The sequence below is a fragment of the Cuculus canorus genome, chromosome 5 (assembly GCF_017976375.1).
Source record: "Cuculus canorus isolate bCucCan1 chromosome 5, bCucCan1.pri, whole genome shotgun sequence".
In the NCBI taxonomy this organism is placed as follows: Eukaryota; Metazoa; Chordata; class Aves; order Cuculiformes; family Cuculidae; genus Cuculus; species Cuculus canorus.
The window spans coordinates 4,428,559-4,456,048 of NC_071405.1; the positions used below are offsets into that span (position 1 = coordinate 4,428,559).

The window sequence follows — 27,490 nt, forward strand, 5'->3', positions numbered from 1 at the left end:
GGGTTGAGTTGGAAGGAACCTTAAAGATCATCCAGTTCCAACCCTCTGCCATGGGCAGGGACACCTCCCACAGGATCAGGTTGCCTGATGCCCCATCCAACCTGGCCTTGAACACCTCCAGGGATGGGGCAGTCACATCTTCCCTGGGCAATCTGGGCCAAGGCCTCCCCACCCTCACAAGAAAACATTTGTTCCTAAGATCTCATCTCAGTCTCCCCTCTTTCAGATTAAACCATTCCTCCTCTTCCTGTCCCTGCACTCCCTGATCAAGAGCCCCTCCCCAGCTTTCATGGAGCCCCTTTCAGTACTGGAAGCTGCTGTAAGGTCTCCTTGGAGCCTTCTTTTCTCCAGGCTGAACAACTTCGACTCTCTCAGCCTGGCCTCGTAGCAGTAGTGCTCCAGCCCTCAGATCATCTATGGTCTCCTCTGGACTTGCTTTAACAGATCCATGTCCTTCCTGTGCTGAGGACTCCAGAACTGGACAGAGGGCTCCAGGCTGGGTCCCACAAGAGCAGAGCGGAGGGGGAGAATTCCCTCCTCCGCCCTCCTGGTCCCGCTGCTTGGGATGCAGCCCAGGATATGGTTGGCTTTATGAAGACTATCATGATGAGGTGCTATTACACTTGAACATTTAGAATGAGAAGTCATAGCTGTTTGTGCCGCATTAACCAGCTGTCAGGCGTTGGCTTGCTCTGCTGCCTGATCCTGCAGTGATGCCATAATACTGAATTTTGGACTGCCCTGTACATTTCCATGGCAACAGACTGATGTCACGGACTCAAGGACATGACTTCAGCATATGATCATGCAGGGGCACGATCAGATTTATGAAGGAGAAAGCTGGCTAATGCACATCTCAAAAGCAAACAAGGGGAATGCACGTTACAGCTGACTAAGCAAGGTGCTTCAGGATGAAAATTCCCCTCTTAGACAGAGGAGGGGCTGATCCTGTCTTGAAGACGGGAACAGTCGTTGTGATGAGCTTCTCTTTACCGTGGATAAGCAGACGTCTTGCAGGCATCCTGTATCTGATCCAGGTATTCTCTATAAGCCGGGGAAGGGTCTGGAGCACACGGTTATGAGGAGCGACTGAGGGGCCTGGGACTGTTTAGTCTGGAGAAGAGGAGGCTGAGGGGAGACATCATCGTGCTCTGCAGCTCCTTGAAAAGAGAGTGCGGTGAGATGGGTTTTGGTCTCCTCTCCAAGTGATGGGACGAGAGGAAATGACCTCAAGTTGTGCCAGGGGAGGTTTAGGCTGCCCGGGGCAGTGGTGGAGTCTCCATCTCTGGAAATGTTGAAGAAGCATGTAGAGATGGCACTTCAAGGCATGGTTTAGTAGTCACAGTGGTGTTGGGCTGACATTTGGGCTGGATGATCTTAGAGGTCTTTTCAGCCTTAATGATTCTATGATCTTGGTGGTATTCTGGGATGGGGCAACTTCCTGTCTGGTTTCAGAGCTTTGAAAGGGCACTTTTTTTGTTTTGATATTCAAGAACTTCTCAGTGGTCTTGTGAGCATACTGAGAATGCTTTGTCTTACTTCGTGTTGTTCAAACAGTATAATTGGTTTTCCAAAGCTTTTATTTTATCCATAACATTGGAAGGTGAAAGGGGAACTCTGCATCTGCATTATGGTCACATTTTCCTATATCCTATTAGCAGATTCCAAGATTGTTTAATGTGATCTCCACCCATTTCATTTGGCTGCAACCTTTGCTCCCATGAAAACAAGGCTGATTGTTCTGAATTGCTGTGTGTATGTGCTTTGGCACGGCATGAAGGTACCTATAATAACACAACCATTGTCTGCAAAAAAAAGCAGTTTGCAGTAATAACTACAAATAAAAGGGTGCAGTGCTGGGGCAAGACAGATAATGGTCGCTTTCCCACCCATTCGGTACAGCAGATTCTCAACACAGTCACCCCTCGGCACGACCGGGATGTAGGCTTTGGTGTAGGATGTGAATATTGGGAATAAGGGGCTGAAATATTTGTATGTTGTTCCAAGTTTTCTCTTTCCTGGACGCGGTTCCATTGCTCGTGTCTACGGATGGGGAGGCTGAATGACTTTTGCACAATGCGGTATTTGATTTGCATGCTGTGAGCAGTTTAACAAGTGTGTGTGCTAAATGAAGCATTCCCGCTTTCAGTTAGCAGCTGATGCGCCCTTAAAATAAAAAAAAACCCAAGTGCCTTTAGGTTGAACAGTGGGGTTTTCAGGGGTGACATTGTGCTGTGTGTTTGAGCGGTCGGCTGGCTGTGCCAAGCCTGAATTAACTTGAAATGCTGCGGGACTCAGCAAATAACAACGACAACTCCTTTGCGCTGAAATAATTTTTGCTCGTTGTTGCACTTTTATGCTAGAACAGCCTCGATTCCGCAGCTTTGGAAGTAAGGCGATTGTTTTACATGTTCAGTGTCGCAGGAATTGAGGATGTTTAACAGAAACTGGCATTTCTTACAGCACTTGGGTTGCCTCCCAGGACAGGAAGCTGTAGAGTGCTTTAAAAAGAGGCAGGGAAGGCGTTTAACAACCCTCTGTCTAAATCAGGATGCTTGAATTCAGTGCCTGGCCTTGAGCTGAAAAGGCTGGAAGCTCTACAAGATGCAGTGATTCAGGCTGCGAACAAGGAGATAACGGTGATGGACTATCAAGAAGGCAGCCTGGCTAAAAGAAGGCAGCGAAGGGGAAGGAAGTCTGGAGAACTTGGGAAAGGAGCAGATGTTTTTGGAGGTGGGGGGAAAACTTTGCTATCCGTGTAGTTTGCACTTGCAGTTGGAGCCAGCTGAAGGAACATGATACCAAACAAAAAGTAGGCACACCCAGTGGTTAGCACAGGGATCCTGGAAAGCTGGATGCTCCCCTCTGACACATACGTTGTGTGATCACATCTTGTTCGAGGCAGAAGGGAGTAACAGGAGCACCCGTGAGCTTGTGCAAAGGTGTGTGTGAAAGCATTTGGAGGTGTCTGATGCTTCTCATTAACGGCAATAAAACCAAATCTTAATGGATGTCTAAAATGATACTCAAAGCAGGGAGCCAAGAGGGATGCCTTTCCCAAGAAGGAAATAATGACAGGAGATGCAGTAAAAAAGAGGGAGAGGTTGCTTGTAGGGTGTGTTTATGGGCTGTGATGACTGAAAGGGTGATAAAACAGATTGCTGATCCTGTGTATCAAAGTACGAGTGGCAAGGATTTTTCAAGTTGTTGAAACTTGCATCCTAAGAAAAAAAGTGTATTTTGCTCTTAGGAGTAGGTTAATCCACTGTAATTGTCTGCAGAATAAACCTGGGGGAATTTTCCTGTCTGTATGTGATGCACAGCCTCTTTGCTGTCTACTTGGCAACGTACCTTCAGGTAATTAAAAGCTGTTTTTTAAATCCATTCATCTTTCAATGTTACTTTTTTGCGTCTTGCTACTTCTCCGGGAGCTGTCAGTCACTCTTCTGGCTAGTGTTTAAAAAGCAAGGTAACGTAGTGTTTGGAAAGGCCAGCTGCTGGTGAGTCTCTTTGCTTCAGAAAAACCAAAACAACTGCAAAACCTGATGGACAGAAGTTTTAGATTGAATATTAGAGATTTCCTGTGAGGCCCAGGTTGCCCAAAGGAGTCTTGGCTGCCCCATCCCTGGAGGGGTTCAAGGCCAGGTTGGATGGGGCTTGGAGCAACCTGATCCAGTGGGAGGTGTCCCTGCCCATGGCAGGGGGTGGAACTGGATGGGCTTTGAGGTCCCTTCCAACCCAAACCATCCCATGATTCTATTCTATGATGTGTGAGGCTTTTTAACACGCACCTCACTGCTACACCTCAAAAAATAATTGAACTTTCCCAGTCCGGTATGGAAAACTAAGTTCACTTTGGCATTTGAAGATCTTGTATCGCTTGTCCCTCTAAAATCAAGAACCAAACCTCCGTGGCTGCCTTTGCAGCACTTTTCTGAAGCACTTTGCTTAGGAGCAATTACCCAGAAATTACAAGAGTTGTTCAGCACAGGGATCCTCTGGTTTCAGCACATAGTTTCATCGCTCTGTAGTGTTTTGAGAGGCTGAAGGGTGGGATGTGGCTACAATGAGTTTCCAGATTCCTAGCAGTGTGAGGGACTGTTTTTAATAGTGATGATAAAAACAGTTATTCCCAGTTGGAGGTTAGTCAGTGGTACAATTATCAGAGCTATGAAATAGTGCAGGGATGGCTCAGAATGGAAAAACTAAGGCTTGAAACTTGTTTTCTTGAGGGAGCTGTTTGAAACAATTTCCTGCAAGCTCATAGAGAATCAGTAAGAGACGTTAAATGGTGAGAGATGAAGCTAAAGGGGTTTGGTTATGACTGGAATAATTTAGTTTTCAGGCTAGCAAACTGGCTTTTGGGAGAAGGATTTGGTAAAAATTTGCTGACAAAAGCCAGTGTGGTGAGCAGGAGCTCTGGAGCTGGTGCTTTTGATGGGTAAGGTTATGGTCTTCTACTACATGGTGTGCTCCTATCTGCAGATAGTATCACGCTGAGTATTGTCACAATCTGCAGCTCAAAGTTTCATTCACTTAAACCATCTATTTTAAAACACAGTTGTGGGTACCTTATTTTCTGCTTGGTTTTCTGCTGGTCTCATACTGCTCATTCATATTTTCCCTGTCCTATCTGAGAGGAAGAAAGCCCGAAAAGAAAATAGAATCATACAATTGTTTGGTTGGAAAAGACCTTTGAGATCATAGAGTCCAACCGTACTTGTCCACTACTAAACCAGATCCCTGAGCTCCTCATCTACCTGTCTTTTAAACCCCTCCAGGGATGGAGACCCCACCGCTTCCCTGGGCAGCCTCTGCCAGGGCCTGAGAACCCTTTCTGTGAAGACTTTTTTCCTGATATCTTATCTGAACCTGCCCTGTTGCAACTTGAGGCCATAATAGTGATTGTACTGGGAGGGGAGCAGCAGGGAATACTGTGTTAGATGGAAATACATGTATTTTTCCTTGTCTGTCTTGCTTTTAAAGCTGTTTTACATTAGTAAGTCTGAAAACAGAGTAAAACAAACCCAAAGCTGGTATTTTCAGATGAACTTCTAGGGAAGTTCATACTTCTCAAATGGTCATTACCTGGAAAGAATTGCACCAGAACAATTTCTGGTGTCCTGTTGTAGGTCCAGGTTACTGAATTTTGAAGATAAAACATGAAAAAGGCAAGATTTGTAAAATCATAGAGTGGTTTGGGTTGGAAGGGACCTTGAAGCCCATCCAGTTACACTCTCTGCCATGGGCAGGGACACCTCCCACTGGATCAGGTTGCTCTAAGCCCCATCCAACCTGGCCTTGAACCCCTCCAGGGATGGGGCAGCCACCACTGCTCTGAGCACCCTGGGCCAGGGCCTCCCCACCCTCACTGCAAAACATTTCTTCCTAAAATCTCATCTCAATGTCCCCTCTGTCAGCTTAAAATCATACCCTCTCATCCTATCCCTGCACTCCCTCATACATTTGCAGTTAAAGTTCTCGCAGTTAACAAGGAGGCACCTGAGTGTGCAGATCTTGTCCTTCACTGAAATCGAGGTGCTATTTTGGGGTCCTTGTTTTGTCTTTTAAGAATGAATTACAGCAGAATTCGTGCTATGCTCGGAATTTCTGCAAATTTAATTTGGTTAGTTGCTAGGCATATCAACTGCAAACCTCTGAAAATATCAAACTATTTTCGAGTTCAAGTAACTCCTGGGTTATTAATGGAAAAAAAAGTCTTTTAAAATGTTGCCAAAAAAAGACTGAAGGTCCGCAGAGTTGGTGGGGTTCAAAATTAGCTTAGATTTTAAACAGTCTTTGGAAACAATGGTGCAAAAAGATGGGAAGGGGCTGGGGGAGCCGTGACCTCTTCCCGCTAAGGCCATGCTGGAGCGTGATGCTCATTAGTGGATTTTTTTGCCTTGGATTGTAGCCTGTTCTTGTGGGGCTTTTATTTTGTTTTACAAGATACCAGTGGGAAGACCAGTGAACCCAAAGAATGTGGAGAAGGTGTGAGCGGTTGGGTGTCTTGATTGTGGGTGGGTTGTTTTTCGATGCTTCTAAACAATCTGTTGTGTTGGAAGTTTTCTGTCCTCAGCAGATGTAATGATGCACCTTGTTATGAAATGGAAAATAGCTTGAGCTTCCTTTTCCACGAAATCTGGAAACCATCAAAGTTGGGTGTGGTCAGTGTAACTCTTCTCCCAGGTTTGCAGCCTAGGTATGAATTTGAAATTTCAGAGTTCGGTGTTTTTACATTATCCTTTTAAGATGAAAAGTAGTTTGATGACGTTGAGGCATCAGCAGTGTCCTAGTTTAAGCTAAAATTTAAAAGGATTAAAGATAAATCATGAGACACTGATGCAAAAAATTGTGAAAGATGCTAGTTTGGGAAAACAGGGTGGTTTCAGGATCATGACAGCACCTCAGATCCTGGGTTCAGTGTTGGGTGCCTCACTACAAAAAAGACGTTGAGGGGATGAAGCACATCCAGAGAAAGGGAGTGGAGTTGGGGAAGGCTTTGGAGCACAGGGTTGGTTGAAGCAGCTGAGGGAAATGGGGTTGTTTAGCGTGGAGAAGAGAAGGCTGAGGGGAGACCTCATCGCTCTTTGCAGCTCCCTGATTGGAGCTTATAGTGAGGTGGGTGTTGGTCTCTTCTCCAACTACTAAAGTGATAGGATGAGAGGAAATGGCCTCAAGTTGCATCATGGGAGGTTTAGATTGAATATTATGAAGAATGTCTTTTCTGGAAGAGTGGTGAGGCACTGGCAGAGGCTGCCGAGGGCAGTGGTGGAGTCTCCATTCCTACAGGTGTTGAAGAAACATGGAGCTGTGGCACTTCGGGACATGGTTTAGTGGGCACAGTGGTGTTGGGCTAATGATTGGACTTGGATGATCCTGCAAGTCTTTTCCAACCTTACTGATTCCATGATTCTATGAAAAAATGGAGGTTTTCCTGTAAATCAAAATGCTCAATTAATGGCACAGTTACACACAAAACTGTTTTTTGAGCACTGTTAAATTTAATATAGTGTTTGTGTTGCTGAGCAAGGCTTCTGGTTGTTGGATTTGGTTTTGGAGACCCTTAGGATAAATTCGGATGCTTTAAAGGCACCTCATGAATATTGTAACCTCTGAACTCCACAACGTACTGGCAGAACGAATCGATGTGGACAAAATTATGTCCTTCAGCTTCGAGTCTTGCTTTGAGTGTCTGTGTTATTTTGGTTTTAGGGAAGTTGTTTGTTCTTTGGTTTGTTTTATGCCTAGGTTTTAAGATCATAGAATGGGTTGGGTTGGGAGGGATCTTAAAGAACATCCAGTTCCAATCCTCCTGCCATGGGGGAAAGTATCCGCAGTGGTATAAGACACAGAAATCCACAACACAACCTTTTGGTTAAAAAATAAGATTGCACAGAAGGAAATGAAAGTGAAATTGTGCTGAACCGTTGAGGGCTGGCCCTGTGGGCTGGGTATACAGGACACTCTGTGCAAGAGAACTGCTGTCCCAAAGGCTGTTCCAAGCCAGTTAAAGTCATGTTTAATTCAGTAAATCAATTTTCAGAGCTGACAAGGCAGTCCCAAGCACAATTACAGGCTCGGTGGAAAATGGATGCCCTAAAGAGAAGGACTTGGAGTGCTGGTGGGCGAAAAGCTCAACATGAGTTGGCAACGTGCACTCACAGCCCAGAAACCAACCGAGTCTTGGGCTGCAACCAAAGCAGTGGGACCGGCAGGGCCAGGGAGGGGATTCTGCCCCTCTGCTCTGCTATTGTGAGACCTCATCTGATGTCCTGTGACCAGTTCTGGAGTCCCCAAGATAAGAAGGATATGGAACTGTTGAAATGGATCCAGAGGAAGCCATGGAGATGATCTGAGGGCTGGAGCACCTCCCATACGAGGACAGGCTGAGAGAGTTGCTGTTGTTCAGCCTGGAGAAGAGAAGGCTCCAAGAAGACCTTAGAACAGCTTCCAGTACTGAAAGGGGCTCCAGGAAAGCTGGGGAAGGGCTCTGGATCGGGGAGTGCAGGGAGCAGGGATAGGACAAGAGGGACTGGTTTTAAGCTGCAAGACAGGAGATTGAGATGAGATTTTAGGAAGAAACGTTTTCCTGTGAGAGTGGCGAAGCCCTGGCCCAGGTTGCCCAGAGCAGTGGTGGCTGCCCCATCCCTGGAGGTGTTCAAGGCCAGGTTGGACGGGGCTTGGAACAACCTGATCCAGTGGGAGGGTTGGAACTGGATGGGTCTTAAGATCCCTTCCAACCCAAACCATTTTATGATTCTATGACTAATTTAGTGTTTAACATTGCGTCACCTCTTGCGGAGTTTTCCTCATTACCCAAGTTCTAAAGAAGAAACTGTATTTATGAACTATTTATTTATTTACTGAATATTTAGAGTTTCGCTGTAGTTTTGCTCTTCTACTTTAGAAACCATATAATGCCCCACGGGGGGATGTAGAGAAGCAATTATTGTGCAGAGGCACTTCTTGCCTATTTAGTGCCAAATACAGGACTTTTGGTTCCCTGATAGCATTTACATTTTCAGGATATGCCAATATAATGGCCACTCCTGCGCGGGAGCACATGGATCAGGGAAATGCTCTTGACTAGAGGAGTATTGCAAATGGGTTTATGTTGTGAGAGCTGCCACAGAGCTTATGGATATTTTAGTTTTAAGGAATAGGGTGGGTCATTATGCTGTGCTGTTGGATCACTAGCAAACTACTATGGGCTGACTGGTGAGTAATTAGTCAGGCAGGCCATGTGATGGTCATTTTGTTGGCAACGAATCTACCAAATGTGTGCCAGAATGAGTCAAGTGGATCTCTCCAGCCAGGATCCTGAACATCCACAGGCGGAATAATGATGAAATTATTGTTGACGATCCTAATCTGTCATGTCAGTGTTGTAATAATAATCAAAATTTTCTTCAGTGTCCTTGAAAAAGATGGGATGGTTCTTTCTGATTTTATCTGGCTTTCTCTAGAGTGGGACAGGTTGGCTAATACATGCAGATGTCTTTCAGATAGGCTTTTTGCGATCCTGTCTCTGGTGTTTGTCCTAAAATTCCCATTCAGAGTCAATTTTGCCTCTTGCAGTCATTTCTACCATCCTCTGCATGCACAGGAGCAACTCAGCGAGACCTCAACCTTACAAAACGAGGGCACAACGTCTCCAGAGCTCTGGGAGTGCTTCTCTACTATTTTTGGAACCAGCTCTATTGCTACTATAATAGGAGGGCTTCTGGAAGCTTTCTCCTTCCCTTTGCCCCAGGAAAACAGCCTTTCAGCCAAGCTTCCATTAATTCAGAACTTGCATGGCAAAACAAATCTGGTTTTATACGCCAAATAATTCAGACGTGGCTCACGGACGACGCGGTCCCGGCTGCACAGCATTGCTGTGAGTCTCCTACCCTGTAACCCGAGGACATGGCAGGTGTGGCCCCACTCTGGGGTGTTCTGGTACCCCCTATTTATCATTCGGGGCACACCGTAAATCATGCTGGGACGAGGAGTGCTGAAGGAGGTGAAAGCTTTCTAGAAAGGCGAGTAATGTGTGATCCGGGTGCGTTTGTCACCAGCACTGCAGCAGTGTTGGCAAGGAAGGGATTTACGGGTTTTGTTTTCCTCTTGGATCAAGCAGAACAAATCTAATGAGCCAGTTCTTAACTTCATCTCAGTTGAGCAACAGATGATGTGCTTTCCCGGATTGTGCAAGACAGCTGAAGCCTTTCAGGAATAGCTGAACAAGGGAAACACTTGGAATATATTATTTCCAGGATTAAAGTACAGAGTTAACAAGGTAAAGTAGAGCTCATCTTTCCTTATTTTCTTTTGCCCTTATGATATTTTCCTTTGGAGGAGAGAGGGAACTGTTTGGTCTTTCCAAAACCAACTACACCTAGAGAAGAGAGAGCAGGAGAGCTACAGGTTCGAAGCCTTTCATTTTCTTATTGACATGGTCTTGGAAGAAAGACAGGCCCTCCTTGTAGTGCTTCATTAAGAAAAGCATTCTGTATGCTTATTGGGACATCAGGCAGCACTGTTTGATGGCAGAGGGGAGTTAAACGTTGCCTTGGAGCTCTTGTTTCAGCCCAGCCTGGACAGTCCAGGGGTCGTTGAGGTAAGACCCAGAGTGTCCTCATCAAATTTATGGGTTCAGTACCCACTGGGCTAAATGAAGGCAAAACAATGTCAAATGATTGATCAAAGAGGAATTTATTTGTACAGGCATTCTTAGGAATAAGATTGGCATTGGCTTCTAAATCTGTGTTAAGGGAAAAGAATCACAGAATCGACTGAGTTGGAAGGAAGGGATCTTAAAGCCCATCCAGTTCCACCCCCCTGCCATGGATAAAGATGGCATAACACCTCCCACTGGATAAAGATGCTCCAAGCCCCATCCAACCTGGCCTTGAACACCTCCAGGGATGGAGCAACTGCCAGCTGCCTGGGCAACCTCGGCCAGGGCTTCGCTACCCTCAAAGTAAAAAAGTTCTCCCTAATATCTAATCTAAATCTCCCCTCTTTCAGCTTAAAATCATTCCCCCTCGTCCTATCACAATACTTCCTGATCAAAAGCCCCTCCCCATCTTCCTTCTAGGTCCCCTTTCAGTACTGGAGGCTGCTAAAAGGTCTCCTTGGAGCCTTCTCTTCTCCAGCGTGAACAACCCCAACTCTCTCAGCCTGTCCTCATATGGGAGGTGGAGAAGGAGAGGAAAAGGAGGAAAGAGAGAGAGAGAAAAGTGCAAGGACACCAACTGAGCTCCGGTCTTCTTCTCTCTCCGAGGATGGTGGACACTGCTGCCCATGCCCCTCTTCCAGACTATTGTTTATAGCTTTTTGCTGGGCCTGCTCGTTGCTTCTTCTATAGAAGTTCTGGAATCGAGTTGGCTTAGGGCGAGACTCTGGGGTCTGAGATGGGTCCAAGGTATTGTTCTGCCCCTGCTCTCCCTACCAGCAAGACTGCAGCGTGAGCTCTCTGGGCAGCAAGCGCAGCTGGGCTGCTTGTGAGAGTGAGATAAGGTGTTGAAGGACACTGCTTTTGCTGCAGTCTCAACAGTGGTTTAAGGCAGCTGACAAGAATCATTCCCTTACAGCCCTATGTGCTTATTTCCCTGCTTCCAAAAGAATCATTCTCTTACAGTCCTATGTGCTTATTTCCCTGCTTCCAAAATACTGTTGTTTTCCACACTGTGCATTCAAAAGCGTTCCTTTCCACTGACTGGAAAGACGATAAAACACGCTTTGTGGCAGACACCTTTCCTGGCAGGATTCACGGTGTGGATTGGAGACAGTTGAGTCCAGGCTGAGTTTCTGAGAACCTCTTCCCACCGGGCTTTGCCGGTGCCTGCCAAGTCCGGGGTAGATGGGTTCAGGGAGATGGCCTCTTCGAGGGTTAATTTTCTCCTAGTTCAACTCCTTGAGCTGCTTCAGGTGAGAAATCAGGTGAGAACCAGTGGTGATACAGGAGAAGGGCTGGGTGGAAAAGAGGAATGAGATGCTGTCACAGCAGGAATTACTATGACTGAAACGGTTGTGGGGTTGCGCAGTTTTGGAGCATCCATGTACTCCCTGCTGACATGGATACCAAAGCTCAAATTTGCATGGGATCTCCAGATTTCAGTTAAATAACTGCTCTGTCGGGTGTTATCCAGGGTGTGGACGAGAGCTTGGTGGAGCTTTGAGAAGGGCTGGAGCAAATTTGGTTGCAAATTTGATTAGTGACCTTCCAGTACCTGAAGGGGCTGTAAGAAAGCTGGAGAAGGGACTGTTGACAAAGGCTTGTAGTAATAGGACAAGGGGGAACGGGTTTAAACTGGAAAGGGGCAGATTTAGACTAGACGTAAGGAGGAATTTCTTCACAGTGTGGGTGATGAGGCGCTGGAACAGGTTGCCCAGGGAAGTGGTGGCTGCCCCATCCCTGGAGATGTTCAGAGCCAGGTTGGATGGGGCTTTGAGCAGCCTGATCCAGTGTGAAGTGTCCCTGCCCATGGTAGGAGGGTTGAAGCTAGATGATCTTTAAGGTCCTTTCCAACCCAAACCGTTCCATGATTCTATTAATTGAGCCAAGGGTGGTTGTGATGAGGTCCTGCTGCTTGGCCAGCTCTGATTCCAGGTGCCTGGAGGTGGTACCAGCAGGTTTTGGTGCGTAAGCAGATGAACGAGGCTGTTCTTGTTCATTCCAGCTAGAGCCCCTGTGGCAGGGTTGTTCTTTTAGCTGAGATAACATCACGTCTATGCACAGTTACACCTTTGGACCATTAAATGGAGGGAGGTTGAGCGCAGGATGTTTTGTGGGGCGAGAGACATCTGTGGTGGCTTCTGTAGGCACCTGCTGCAGGTGACAAGGCCCGTCTGCAGTTCCGTGGGACTCGGAGAATCTCATCGGATTGTCGGTATTAATCTTTGCATCTGTTAATGCTCGTTAAGTTGGAATCAGTGTCTTTACTAAATACCTGGTCACACGTGAGGGTTTGTTGCCAGCTCTAAGTGGGTGGAAACAGAAATGTGAGGTCACTCTGACACTCTTTGTAAGAAAGCTTTAGCTAAAATGGGCTTCTTTTCTCTTATTCTGCTCAAGACTGTTGTATTAAAAAGAAGAATTAAAGCCTAGCTGGTGAGTTTAGTGTTAAAAGGTGTTCTTTAAGGGGTTTAAAATAGGTAAATATTACATGGAGAACAACTAAAAGAAAGGGTTGTGTTTCTGTAGGTGTCTACAAGGCTGAGGACAGGATACATCATTAGGCGCAGTGGTGTTGGGCTGATGATTTTACTTGATGATTTTAGAGGTCTTTTGCAACCTTAATGATTCTGTGATTCCATGATTTGATTATCTTGCTGCCCAGCCCAGTCTGGGAGCTGCTGTGGATCACTGGTTGTCACTGTGGAATGTGAACATCGGGACTAGGGAGAGCTTTCTGCAAAAGCCTCTTGCGCTGGAGAGTCTGATGCCATTATCAGTGTCCGTGGGTCAAAGTTTGGGGAGGAAGGGAGAGCTGGGGTGATGGATAGGCTGGGAGGTAGCAGAACTGCGTGGCTGGTGAAATATGCTTCTAGAGACACAAATCATGTGTTCATATCTTCAGCATCAGCTGAGCGGTGGAGGAATGGGCAGGCGAAATCTGGTTTTGCAAGAAAACAACAAACAACCCACGTGGAGATCTCTGTTATAAGACCTCAGCTCTGGGTTTTTACTTTTAAAGCATTATCTGTCCTCCGTAACAACTGCGCTTTGGTATTGACTCTTCCAAATTCTGCTCCGAAATGCTTGCCATCGCTTTCTTCTGCACGCCGAGTGTGCTGATGCTCTGTCCCCAACTGTGATGCAGTGCGATGGCCCTCGTGGAGCATCCCAGAGCTTGACCCTTGTGGAGCATCCTAAAATTTAGCCTTGCAGAGCATCCTAAATCTGTCCCTGCATGGGTGAGGTGGTCAAACTAGCTTCTACGAGGAGGTGATTGCTGCTCTGGACCGGTCCTGAGGCCACTGCTGCCTTCCTAGAAAGCAAATCCTGAAAGCATATGCCCACCCTTTGGATTTTGTTGTTTATCAGTTACTGTTGCTACTGTTTAAAAAACACTTGCTCTTGCAGTAAAGCCTTAGCTATCAAAATACCAAAGCCCTGGTGTGTTGCTGCGCAGATGGAGGACCTTGTCCCCCCATCCGTGCTAGCTGAGTTAATACATTTGTTTTCCCAAACCTCATGATAAGACAGGGAGTTTTGTGGGACCATTCAGCAAACTGCCGTCCATTGCCGAGAGGACGTGATGCTTACGGCTGCCAAAATCCGCGTCCTTCCCACATCTTATGTATAAAGGCATATGTTTGGGGGTGGTTTCAGAAAGGGAGAACAACAAGATTAGGGTTTTGACTTCCTCTTAATGTTTTATTTTTCTTTGCATCTGTATTTCAGTTTTCTGGCTGTACCCAGATCTCTGCTAAACTGAAAAATCGGCTGCAGCACCTACTGATAAGGAGTAAAGAAACACACTGTGGTAGTTAAAGGCAGTAACTATCGCTGTGTTAGCTTGGATACTGATTTTCTTTCCTGTTTTTAATTCACAAGCAGGGCTTTTTACTACTTGCACAGTAGGAATTTGTCAGTAGCTTGCTGGCATTAATAGTCTATTTCAGCTCTTTTCTATAGCCCGGCAGCTTGAGGAGAGGAAAAAGCGAGCTTTGTACGGAGCTGTGTTTGGATCTGTGCTGCAGTGCCCATCTGAACTTGTCTCTGCCTATTTTGTCAGCTTTTGCTTCCCTTTTGTAGGTGTGAGATCCTTCTTAAACAATAAGGAGACCTCATCGCTTTCTGCAGCTCTCTGAAAGGAGGTTGTGGTGAGGTGGGTGCTGGGCTCTTCTCCCAAGTAACAAGCGATAGGATGAGAGGAAATGGCCTCAAGTTGCTCCAGGGGAGCTTTGGATTGCATATGAGGAAAGACTTCTTTACTGACAGAGTGGTGAAGCCCTGGCAGAGGCTGCCCAGGGTGGTGGTGGAGTCTCCATTCAGGCATTCAGAAAACATGTGGACGTGGCACTTGGGGATGTGGTTTAGTAGGCACAGTGGTGTTGGGCTGATGGCTGGACTGGATGAGCTTGGAGGTCTTTTCCATCCTTAACGATTCCATGGTTCTATGACATCCCACCAGAGGCAGCCTGTGCTTGGATCGGGGTTCTTACTGTCCCTGACCTGAACGAGTTTGCTCCATGATTTTGCTTCTCAAGCTCGTTACTGCAAACAAGAGGGTTTCAAATTTTTTTTTGCCTGGCTTTTTGTTGTTTACTTCTCAGTTGATCTGCAAAGGAGGAGGACTTGGACAAAACATGTGGTGTTCCTAACCAGGAATATACAGAATTGTAGCTATTGAAACAGGAACTGGCATTCCTGAACTGGTGTGGTTGCGTTTATTTGGGTGTGGATATAATCATGTTTCTGCGATACAGCTCCTGCTGAGTCTGAAATGCTGGTGTCAGTAAAGCAAGGAGGGGAAGCCAGACAAAAGCTTGGATAAAAGTCAAAATTTCAGTGCCTCTTCCTGATGGTTCATGGGAAAGTAATGATTTTTGTGTTTAACTTGATTTTCATAAAGCACTAGGCATCTGCTTTTTACTTGGAATTGCTGCTTGTGAATGTGTATTTTACAGCCCACAAAACATCAGAAATGGCTGATTTTTGTGCCCAGATTTTGCTCTTGCAGGTAGATCCTTTTCACAGGCTATCAAAAATGGTGTTTAACTACAGAGCTGCGATCACTGCTGCTGTTACCCGTGGCAGCACAACTCTGTCTTTCTGAGTTGATGGAGCAGAGGGGACACTGTCATCCTCTGCCAGTGCAATGCCTCTGTCTTCTCCAGCCAACGTGTTTCCATGCCTCGTGTGGAGCTCACCGGAGATTTCATGAAGACTGGAATGTGTTTATATAATATTTTCTATATTATTTTAGGCTCCTGCTTACTCCAGTGTAGGCAAATGATTAACCTCTCATTCACCATCACTAGAGGAAAGGTGAAATTCATCACAGAATAGTTTGGGTTGGATGAGACCTTAAAGCCCATCCAGTTCCAACCCCCTGCCATGGGCAGGGACACCTCCCACTGGATCAGGTTACTCCAAGCCCCATCCAACCTGGCCTTGAACACCTCCAGGGATGAGGCCTCACCACTGTCGTTGTGAAGAATTTCTTCCTAATGTCTAAATTTGCTGTAGAAGACATCAAATCAGCTGGATCTAAACCCATTTCCATTCTCCCTGTCTGGAAAGTCATCCTTCATCGCTTTCTCGATGAGCTAGAGTAGGCTTTCCTGGCCAGGGATGTTCAGTGGCAGCATTGAGCTGCAAACCACCGAGCCATAGGTAGGAGCCCTCCTGCGTGGGAGTCTTATCTCTAGAATTGGTCTTTCACAGGTGTCACAAAGGAGGCGATGCAAGAGGCTTCATCTCTGCGAGAGCTCTGCTGCCAGCTAGCACAAGCCTCCAGCGAGTGCCTGTGCCAGGCTGCGCTGTGGGAATGCTGCTGCAGGGATAGGGCAGCGGCAGAAGCACGGGGCAAAGCTGCTGGAAAGGAGAGAAGAACCTGCTGCACTAAATTACGAATCCCCCTGGGGACACAGCACAGCAGCATCTTCAATTGGCGTTCCTTTATTACAGCATCATTGTGTGTGTCCTCTACCGAGGAAGTAAACGATCTTTAAAACAACCTGCTGGCAGCTCAGGCTTGGCTGTTTGAGCTTTTCCAGGGCTGTTTTGCTGTGTCACTTCTTCCTTTTATGTTCCAGCTCAAAGGTGGTTGTTCTTTCACCATCAGAGTACCTTAAAGCGCTGGTAACAGTGTCACTCCAAGGACAAGGCGTAGAAGGCAGCAGCCTAGCGCGAACGAGAGATACTGCAGAACAGTTTTGTTTTGGTGAAAGCTGCTGCCTTATCTGCGTGTGATGCAGTTTTCGCAAGGCTTGGAGGCTGCATGGTGGCATGAGTTTTGTCCTTTATGTAATCCACCACGTTATTTTGATTAGAACGCTAACGTAAGTCCTGGCAGCATCAAATCTTAGTGCTAACAGTGATTTCCCTTCAAAGCCTGCTGCGGTGCTAACACGCAAAAACGTCTCGTGCGTCCTGTTTGCACAGAGCTCAGAAGACGCCGTGTTCTAAAGGAGGTGCCAAGGCAGTGCTGCAGCCGTGTATGGGGTGAAGAAGCACGGTATGTGGAGACAGGCTGTTTTGGAAGGTGTTAATTGGTGTTTTAATGGTGTTCAGAAACTGCAGCTGCAATAATGGCATGATGATGCTAAGTTCTTTTATATTTCTTTATATATCTCTTTGTATATGTGTGCATACACATGCATTTTTCTCTCTCTTAGGAAGGCTCCTTTGTCCTGATCATCTGTGCTTCCATCGCTGCTGTACTCGAACGCGATGATCTTACTTACCTCTTGTTTGTTCAGTTTCTAGGTGGCAGAGACAGGGTGAAGCTCTGTGTAGGGCAGGGAAAGCTGATGGGGGATCCCTGCGCGTAGCCCAGGATGGACTGGCTGTGACGGCGTGCCTTAGCTGGAGAGGTAGTGACGATGAAGAGTTCCTGCAGAGCTGGCCTCCACAGGGAACCGCTGAACTCCACATCCTCCACCTTCCATCAAGTCAAACGGTATGAACAGACCAGCTGCTTTACCTGTGGTCAAGCATTTGGCACCGATTTAGCCTTCTCCTTATTTTCCTATTGTCTTGCATGCCGCTCAAATATTTGCTCTATGTTTTTACTTTCGGATAGTGGCACTTTGAGACATGGTTTAGCAGGCTCGGTGGTGTTGGGCTGACGGTTGGACTGGATAATCTTAGAGGTCTTTTTCTAACCTTAATGATTTGACAATCCTAAATGAATTGTTGGAATGGCTTAAGGGCAGAAATGTTTTTTGACATTTTGATTTGATAATGACAACTGCAGATTCACTACAGCTGGCATGGTACTTGGAGAAATCTTTGGGTTGTTTCGCTGTAAATTAATTTGAGAACACGGCTTTGAAGTAAAACTGAGTTGGAGAATGGCTCATCCTGCATGGCAGTCAGCTTAAAGCAAGTGGAAATACTGGCAATCATTGTTGCGGTTTGTCTTACTATGGAGTAAGTAATTAGATTAGTTTAAGCTCAGATTTTTGTATTGCTCTCCCTCCTGTGTCTCTTATTAAGAAGAAATGCACGATTGATTTCAAACACTTGTGCTTATGTGACAATTAAGTGAACGCCTCTCACTGTGTCTCGTTATAGGAACACCGTGCAGAACAACTTGTCCTTATGCAAATGCAAGAACACGCCAGTTTGCTTGAGTTCAAGCTACTTGAAAATATATGTATCTCTTTTTTTCCCCTCTTCTTTTTGTGAAACCAAGACTCTTAAACTTCCTCAGTCTGGAGGAAGAGAGCTAGCTTTCTGCTTTCCAAAAGCTGTGTGGGCTTAAAGCAAACTTCAGCCTTTGTTCTTTGTGGCTGTGCAGACAGCATACACTCTCTGTGTTAGCCTCTTGGTAATTTAGCACTGGAAAAGACTTCCTGGGTCACCCAGCTCCTGGCTTTCCCAAGCAGTATCTCATCCCTTTTGTAAATTTAGAAGTTGAGCCTAAAAACACATTGTTTCTTCTCTTCTTCTGTAGATGAAACCATTACTGAAGCAACAGTATGGTTGGAGTTGATGATCTCTAAGGTCTTTTCCAACCTAATGATTCTTTATTTCTATGTTTCTATGATTCTATGACAGATCTTGCTGTGGAATTAGGAGCTTTCTTTTGATTCATGCCAGTTCATACCCTTGTTTGAACTTGTGCTCTGTTTTTTTTTTGGCATAAGGACTGCTTCTGATTTTTTCATGGTTTACCTCATTTGCTGTATTCTGTGAAATGTGGTTGTGTACCCTCAGCTGTGGCTTTGTTGTGTTAAATGACCCAAGTGTTATCCAGTAGCTCCTTCAGTAATTACTGTCATCATTCCCAACTCTCATCTGGGTGAATCCCCTCTGAGTCACGGTGCACTCTGGAGCAGATCTTGCAGGAGGGCTTTTTGCCTTAGAATAGAATCATAGAATGGTTTGGGTTGGAAGGAACCTCAAAGACCATCCAGTTCCAACCCCCCTGCCATGGGCAGGGACACCTTGTATCACAGAATCCCCTCCGCTTGCCTCTTTGATAGGTGTGTTTCTGGGCCCCAACACACCTTTCTAAGTTACCTCCAGATCACAATGTTCGGCTTTCTGGTGCGTCATTGTCCGCATTTCCGAGCTCTTGCCTGTTTCTTGTGACTCTGCCTTGCTGGCAATGCCTTCTGCTCTGGGTGTGTGCCTGGAGTGCTTGTGCTGATGTCATTCCTAACACAATCAGAGTGTTCCCACGGCTGATTCTTGAGGCACGTCTTTGGTTTCCAGGCTGGTACTTTCTTATCCAGCATCACCTGGTGCTGTCTGCTGCTAAGCCAGCTCCTTTGTCTCTTTTCCCCTTCCTCTGCCAATCTGTCCTAACCAGTAAATCTCTTTGTGCCTCTGAAGTCCGTGTGAAGATGATGTAGTACGTTTGTCTAAAAAGATCCCTTTTTTGAAAACCTCCAAGTTAGTTTGGCATATTGAATTATTCCCTCTTCTTTTTTCTCTGTGTCACCTTAATCCTTTGTTTGCAGAGCACCTTTGTATGGAAGCCAGACCACCAGGCCCTGAGAGGCTGCAATTCTTCTTTCTCTTTCTCCCCTGCAGTGCCACCTCCAAGGTGCCACATGTTTTATGAGCTCATATTGTTGCCTTTCAAGAGGTTTATAAATCTTGCTTCTTAGCCTGTGGTTTATGAGTCTATTTTGGATTCTAAAAATGAGGTGAGCCACTCCTCACAATTTTCATGGGGTTTTTTTAATTCTTTCCCTGCCAAACTTCTCGTCCAAATAAACCCCTGGGCTCTTGCCCTCCTGATCACCCTTATTGCCCCTCTTGAAAAACAATGCAAACTCAGATTTAGTATTTTGTGCTGTACTTAGCCTTAATCTCTGCCTTGACTTTGCTTGCAGCCCTTATTCTCTCCATGTGCTTCCTCACAAAAGTGAAGAACCTTTTACTGTTTCTTTGTTTTAAATACCTTCACCAAGACAATGCTGCACTGGTTCTCGTGTGCATTCCTAGAATTTTGCTCTCCAAGATACAGCTTTTCAAGTGATGTGAATTGGTGGCTTCAAACATGCTTCTTGCATCCTTCTTGAAGAAGGAACATATTTGTAGAATCATGGAATGGTGTTGGTTGGAAGGGACCTTAAAGCTCATCCAATTCCACCTCCTGCCCTGGGCAAGGACACCTCCCACTGGATCAGGTTGCTCCAAGCCCCATCCAACCTGGCCTGGAACACCTCCAGGGACGGGGCAGCCACCACTGGCTACCTGGGCCAGGGCCTCCCCACCCTCACAACAAAACATTTCTTCCTAAAATCTCATCTTAATCTCCCCTCTTTCAGATTAAACCCATTCCCCCTTATCCTCTCCCTCCACTCCCTAATCAAGAGGCCCTCCACAGTTTTCCTGGAGCCCCTTTCAGTACTGGAAGTTGCTGTAAGGTTTCCTTGGAGCCTTCTCTTCTCCAGGGTGAACAACCCCAACTCTCTGCCTGTCCTTGTATGGGAGGTGCTCCAGCCCTTGGATCATCTCTGTGGCTTCCTCTGGACTTGCTTTAACAGATCCATGTCCTTCCTTTGCTGCGAGCTCCAGAACTGGACACAGGACTCCAGGTGAAATCTCACCAGCGCAGAACAGTGGGGCAGAGTCCCCTCCCTTGCCCTCCTAGTCCCACTGCTTTGGATGCAGCCCAGGACCTGGTTGGTTTCTGGGCTGCAAGTACTCATTGGTGGCTCTTGTTGAGCTTCTCATCCATCAACACCCCAAGTCCTTCTCCTCACGGCTGCTCTCCACCCACCCTGTAATTGTGCTTGGGATTGTCCCCACGCAGGTGCAGAACCCTGCACTTGGCCTTACTGAATGCCGTGAGGTTTGCACACACCCACCTCCCCAGCCTGTCCGGGTCCCTCTGGATGGCAGTATTCCGTTGGATTTTCTTCTGTACTTGTTTGGGATGCGTTCTTAATAACAAAAACACCTTCTTGACCCCTGGTGAATGTCTGCCAGGTTGTGCTGTCTGCAGTGAGGTCCTCTGCACTGCAGTGCAGCTGACTTCATGAACCAGTTCCGTTCAGTCTTGAGTTTCAGAAGAACAACCTGGTGCCTTCCCTTCAGATCTACTTTTGCTTGTTCTCTCTTTTGAACTCCGAGTCTCTTAATGATAGTGCAGTCCAAGGTTAATTTCAACAACCTTTCATGTGTTCTTATTATGTATGCACAGGAATGAAGACTAAATAGCATCGCTCTGTGTTGATTCGTTAACTCTTTGAAGAAATGTGTTGTGCCATGATACCTAGAAAGATTTTGGTCCTCTTGTAGTTAATAAATTAGAAAAGAAATTTTAAATCAAGAAAGATGGAACATTTTCATACAGAAACATGTCACTTATCTGTGCTGCTCTGTGGAGAAGAGAAGAGGAAGAGAAGGGGAAGAGAAGGAGAAGAGAAGGAGAAGAGAAGAGAATGCAATGCTCTGGGGAGACCTTAGAGCAGCTTCCAGTACTGAAAGGGGCTCCAGGAAAGCTGGGAAGGGGCTCTGGATCAGGGAGTGCAGGGCGAGGATGAGGGGGAAGAATTATAAGCTGAAAGAGGGGAGATTTAGTTGAGATTTCAGGAGGAAATGTTTTCCTGTGAGGATGGGGAGGCTGTGAGTGAGGCTGCCCAGAGCAGTGGTGGCTGCCCCATCCCTGGAGGTGTTCAAGGCCAGATTGGATGGGGCTTGGAGCAACCTGATCCAGTGGGAGGTGTCCCTGCCCATGGCAGGGGGCTGGAACTGGATGGGCTTCCAGGTCCCTTCCAACCCAAACAGTTCAATGTTTCTTTGTAGCCCTTATAAAATCGCTACTTTTTTTTTTTTTGGTTTTTTTTTTTTTGTCTTGCTGCCCTTCTGTGATTTTTTTCTCATCTTAGTTTGTTCCACCACAAGCATGTGTGCTGTCCCATCATCTTTGAGCTAAACGGTTTTGGAGCAGCTTCTAACTTTGAATACCAAACCTTTATTTCGTTCTCTTCTGCTTTGTCATTCCCGTGTCTGGGAAGCGGGGAACAGGGGTTTGAGCTTCTCAGGCTCAACACAGAATCGCTTCTGCATCACTCGCTTCACGGTAAGTGCTTTTATACAAAAGATTGGCAAAGCAATGGCACTCGTCCCCGTGTAAAATTCAGAAAGTGACTTTGGCAACCATGCTTTGTGCTGAACGGCGAGTGGTGGGTGTGCTTACTTCAAAATGTGATCAGAACTTATTAACAGGTGGGAGCCCTCAAACTGGAGTGGTCTGTGTGTGGGGCTCGGGTGTGCCATCTGTCACCGGCAACCTCTGCTTCACGAAGGCAATGGATATTAGAAAAAGTTTCTTTTACTGAAAGAGTGGTGAAGCATCAGAACAAGATGCCCAGGGCAGTGGTGGAGTCTCCATCCCTTTAGGGGTTCAAAAAGCTTGTAGATGTGGCCATTCAGGACATGATTTGGTAGGCACAGCGGTGTTGGGGGGTGACAGTTGGACTGGATGATCTTAGAGCTCTTTTCCAACCTTAATGAGTTTACAGCTTCTCCTCAGTTCTGCTCTATTTGGTTGTCGTCTGCCCCAAGGCTTGGTTATTTCAACACCTGACATGGATGAACAAGAGGTGGGGGAATCCAGAGTTAAGAGTTAGGCACCTGTTTTGCATGCGGCTCCTCAGCTCTCTTGGGCTGGCTCTGTCCCACATGTTGGGCTGTTCCCGCTGGCCGCTCACACGGGGAGCGCTGCTTCAGCAGTTGGATACCTTCTGTTTACATCCAAATCACAGTCATAGAATGCTTTGGGTTGGAAGCGACCTTTAAAGTCCATCCAGTCCAAACTCCCCTGCAGAAGCAGGGACATCTTCAAGTCAATGGGGTTGCTCGGAGCCCCATCCGACGTGACATTGAGTGTTTCCAGGAATGGGGCCTCCACCACCTCCCTGGGAAACCTGTGCCAGTACCGCACCACCCTCATTGTGAAAAATTCATTCCTTATATCCAGTCTAAATCCACCTTCCCTTAGTTTAAAACCATTCAAAGCTCACGATAATCCTTGCTTGCTCTCTGACTGATGCAAGAGGCCGTTTCACAGACGCTGGGAGGTGGGTCAGGAGCAGTTGCTTTATTATGAAGTTACTGCTGCAAAGGGAGTGGGTTTTCCAGAAATTGGATTCCTCTGCAGCTGTTCAAGCCTAACCCGCCCCTGGTCTGGAGTATCTTCCTTCCCAACCCGCCTTGCTCCAAGCTTGGATGCTTGCCACGTGCCAGAACAAGCTCCAGTGAGTAGCAGAGCGTTGTCCATCCCGGCTGCTCGGCTGGGACTTTCCCGCCCCGGTAGAATCCATGGAATGCCTTTGAAGCAGCTCTCCGTCTGCTTTGCCTTGCCCCGGTGGTGCAGAGGGGATGGAAATGGTACTGGAGATCGAGCCCAAAGGGCCCCTTCCAGAAATAACAAGTGGTTGACCGTAGTTTAACTTGTGCTCAGTTCTCAGTCCTTCTTAATTGTTGGTGTCCTTTACGGAGGAGCTAAGCTCTGCAGATGGAGCAATGGGATGCCAAGGAGGAGGAATGCCTCGCCAGCGGTTATGCTTGGTGTGGGTTTTTATTGTTGTTGGGTTTTTCCTTTTTTTTTTTTTTTTCCTCTTGGCTCCTGCCTTGTGTGAGTATGTCCTGAGGGTTCTTTCAGAGTTGGTGTTGGCGCTGCTCGTGCAGTCAGCAATGCTCGCAACTCCTGTCGGCTGGAGTTTGTGTTTACCAGAAAGAATCCACAGGAAACCTTAGGGTTTCGATTGAAATTTTCCCCTTAATAAAACCTTTGGGTGCTTTGCCCAGAAACCTTACAGCGTGGATGTGCTCTTTGAGCAGATTACACTGTCGTTGCTGTTCTTGCTGGCCAGGGGGAATCATTTGCCTTCATGGGGCATTGTGAGAATCATAGACTCATAGAATAGTTTGGGTTGGAAGGGACCTTAAAGCCCATCGAGTTCACCTCCTGTCATGGGCAGGGACACCTCCCGCTGGATCAGGTTGCTCCAAGCCCCATCCAACCTGGCCCTGAACACCTCCAGGAATGGGGCAGCCACAGCTTCCCTGGGCAACCTGGGCCAATGTCTCACCACTCTCGTGGTGAAGAAATTTTTCCTTATGTCTAGCCTAATCCATGGCGCGGGTGCAGCGAGCAATGTTGGTCTAAATGACCTGTAAATGTCCCTCCCAACCCAAAGCATTCTGTGATTCTATGTGTAGACTCCTTGTGGACTCTAGAAAGGAGTTGTGAACATTGAGCCTTTTCTACCAGTTTTTCCTCCAACTTTGGAGCTTCCACCAAAGGAAATATGTTATTTTTTGGGGGGCTGTCGTGATTCAGAAGATCTGTAAATGCAAAAGGATGCAAAAAAAAGCCTGCCCAGCTTGGCCCAGCACCTTCCCTCCCATGGGGAGAAGGGGGTTTGTGCCTGTATAAAGGCAGAGATTTTTATATCGACCCTGTGTAGTAACCAACTTGATAAAACCGTAGTGGAAACAAGCTGTAGTTACAGCTTGTAAAAACAGCAGTGTCATTCCAGAAGTGCAAGTATCCTGTTTTTCAGACACGGCTGATTAGAAATAGAAAAAAAACCTGGCCTTTTTATTTCGTCAGCTTGAGGATGGAATAACTGTTTAAAGGCAGCGCTGCTGGTTCTTTCAGTGCCGATCATTCCTGGCAGAATTGCTCTTATCAGCAATTCAAACCCACACGTTCACGTTTGAAAACCTTATTCTGTGAACTTCTGAGGAGCCGTTGTCTGTAAAGATAAAATTAGAAAGCTTGATAACTTAAAGGGTGGAGGAAAGCAAACAATTATTCTGGAATTAAGTATCATGGAAATTTTCAGTGACTTCACCTCTTAACAACTATTTTTGGTGGTTTTAAATATTTAAAAACTTAGCTGCAGCCGCCGCGATTCTCAGCTCGTCAGCACTGAAGTCTGACACGAATAAGGTGGGTTGGGTGGTGGTGAGGAATGGGCTCTGGTTCATCATCAAAGCGGTTTCATAGAATGGTTTGGAATGGAAGGAACCTTAAAGCCCATCCAGATCCACCTCCTTGCCATGGGCAGGGACACCTCCCACTGGATCAGGTTGCTCCAAGCCCCATCCAACCTGGCCTGGAACACTTCCAGGGTTGGGGCAGCCACCACTGCTCTGGGCCTCCCCACCCTCATCACCAAGAATTTCTTCCTAATGTCTGATCTAATTCTTCCCCCTTCCAATTTAAAGCCATCACCAAGAATTTCTTCCTAATGTCTGATCTAATTCTTCCCCCTTCCAATTTAAAGCCATTCCCCCATGTCCTATCACTACAGACCCTTGAAAAAAGGCCCTCCCCAACTTTCTTGTAGTTTCTGCTGGGGAGCCTTGTTCTGCTTCTTGGAATTGGAGCAGATAAGTGGTGGCTGCCCCATCCTTGGAAATGTTCAGGGCCAGGTTGGATGGGGCTTGGAGCAACCTGATCCAGTGGGAGGTGTCCCTGCCTATGGCAGGGGGTGGAACTGGATGGGCTTTAAGGTCTCTTCCAAACATGTTCTAAGAAATGAAATCTACTGCTGCTGCGCAGGGAAGAAGCTCTGTTTGCCTAAAAGTTCTTTTTATTTAATATTCACAGCAAAGCGTGTGTGGAGTGGGTTGGTTGGTTGGGTTTGTTTTCTGTTTCGGTTAAGATCCATCACTAACATCCCTTTGAAAATGGAAATCCTCTTCCCCACTGCTCAAACCCAAGCGGCCCTGTGATTCAGCTGGGCACGTGGGGTTAGCAGCGCCCTGGAGCTGTCTGAAGTTACAAGATGAAGGTTTTCCTTCAATTTGGATTAATTTAAACGTGCAACAAACTAAACACTGAATTCAAACGAAGCAATTATTCTGGCAGTAAAACTTCTGACTAAGGCATCATTTTGTTATGTAAATTAGAACTTTTCAACCTTAAATGGTATTGTTGGCCGAGCCAGTGTCTTAACTGAAACACGGGAGGAAATATAACCTCAAATGAGAAATCCCTAATAGGTGAGGCATAACTCTGCCCTTTGTCTTTCTCCATAGACCAGAAATAGCCGGGAGCAGCTGAACCAACCGTGCTGGCTAAACATGTCCTCTCCGCATGGCGGGTTAACCAGTTTGGTCCTGTTTACATTCGTGTAATACCTGGTCTCGCCTTCGTTTGCAGCTTCTCTTAATGAAGGGTGTTGAACCCATTGTCCTGCTGGATTCCTGAAAGCTTCTTGAAGAAAGAGCCTTTTTAAAACGTGTTCAGCTCATCTTTCAAACACCCTGGTGTATAAACTCCTGAATGAAATCGGATCTTCTGCTCCTCGCTCTGGAGATATCAACGTGCAAAGTCATGTATTTAATTGTATTCACCTCTTCTCCCCAGGGAACGGTGGTGGGCAGGCGTCGCAGCTTCTCTCTAGCCTGAAAAGCACCATTCCTGAAGGCCAGTCTGGATGGGGAAGGCAGGGCTGGAGATACCGTTCCCTGCAGCACCTTGATGCAATTCTTCCCCTGCTGCACTTCTGCGCTCGGCTCTGAGCATTGGTGGCCTGGCCCTGCTTCCTTGTACCACCAAGATGAGGCAGACCCTATGGAAAATTGAGTCGGAAGCAAACTACAGCAGCTTTGATTTCCCATTCTCTTTTATTCATCTGCTTCAGCACCCTAACGTTCTATTTTTATCGGATTATTTTAGTGTTTAGCAGCCAACTGAGAAGGCAAACAAAACAGCTCGGTCGCGTTTTGCAGAGGAGACTAAATTGGGAGGTGACCCAGTTCCAACAAGAGCTGGAATTAGCATGTTGGAGGCATGGGGAGAGAATTAAGCCAGGGATGATGCAGGCGTAGCTGCAGTGTGGGAGCTCTCTCCTCCCCACTGTCTGTAGGTGAAGTGCAGATGATTTTGGTGCCGTGGTTACAAGAGCAAGGTGATGACCTTCCTGTAGGATCAAGAAGGGAAGAGAACATAACAGCATCCTTTCTGGTGTCTGCCTCACAGCCTTGCAAGCGCTGCATAGAACCGAACGGGTCCCCTGGGCCTCGTGAATGCTTGTAAAAAGAAGGAAGCCCTTCCTCTTGATGTACCTTCCCAAAACCTCTCTGCCCGCACTTGTCACCCATCCCCAAATTCCTCGGGCCAGAAGGAGGAACCAAAGCCTTAGGGAAAGCGGTGGTTAAGCAGGATGGCTGCTTCGAGCACAGGAGGCTTCCTCAGCCGGGACAGGCTCAGGCGGTGCCCAGCTGAGTGTTGTCCTCGAGTGTTGGCAGTGCCAAGCACAAGTGCAGGGATAGGATGAGAGGGAACGCCTTGAAGCTGAAAGAGGGGAGATTGAGATGAGATCTTAGGAAGAAATGTTTTCCTGTGAGTGTGGTGAGGCCCTGGCCCAGGTTGCCCAGAGCAGTGGTGGCTGCCCCATCCCTGGAGGTGTTCAAGGCCAGGTTGGATGAGGCTTTGAGGCACTGGAACCAGTGGGAGGTGTCCCTGCCCTGGCAGGGAGTTGGAACTGGATGGGCTTTATGATCCCTTCTAACCCAAACCATTCCATGATTCTTTGACCTTGCTCTCTAGGTGGGCTCAGTCCTCTCTGGCTCAGCTCTTTGTTGTGCCGTGGATTCCTCTGGAGGTTCTGCAGCCCTGGGTGATCCATGGGGCAGGGCTGCATGGAAGGTCCCCGAGCTGCACTCCAGGTTGCTCATACATCTCTTCTATGTGTGTTCTTGGTCAGCTTGTTACAGATGTCCCCCTTATCCTGCACTCTCTCTAGGTCAGTGTGTGTCCTGGTTGTTCTGCGGCGTGGCAGGAGAGCCTCCAGTGGGACTCGGCCTGCGTTTGTCTGATACAAACCTACCGCGTGTGTT

General features: G+C 46.9%; 1 protein-coding gene across 5 annotated transcripts in view; it reads left to right on the forward strand.

Moving 5' to 3' along the window:
* FBXO34 (F-box protein 34) overlaps positions 1-27,490 on the forward strand; it is a 51,762-nt gene that overhangs the window by 18,778 nt on the left and 5,494 nt on the right. For 2 of the 5 annotated variants that reach the window (XM_054067785.1, XM_054067783.1), the window contains one exon: positions 16,924-17,123. In XM_054067785.1, the coding sequence (XP_053923760.1) occupies positions 17,047-17,123 (77 nt within the window). In that variant the 5' untranslated portion in view covers positions 16,924-17,046. Of the gene's footprint in view, positions 1-895; positions 1,038-16,606; positions 16,680-16,923; positions 17,124-21,546; positions 21,711-27,490 lie in introns of those variants that run through there. The other 3 variants (XM_054067786.1, XM_054067784.1, XM_054067787.1) reach the window with 3 other exon arrangements.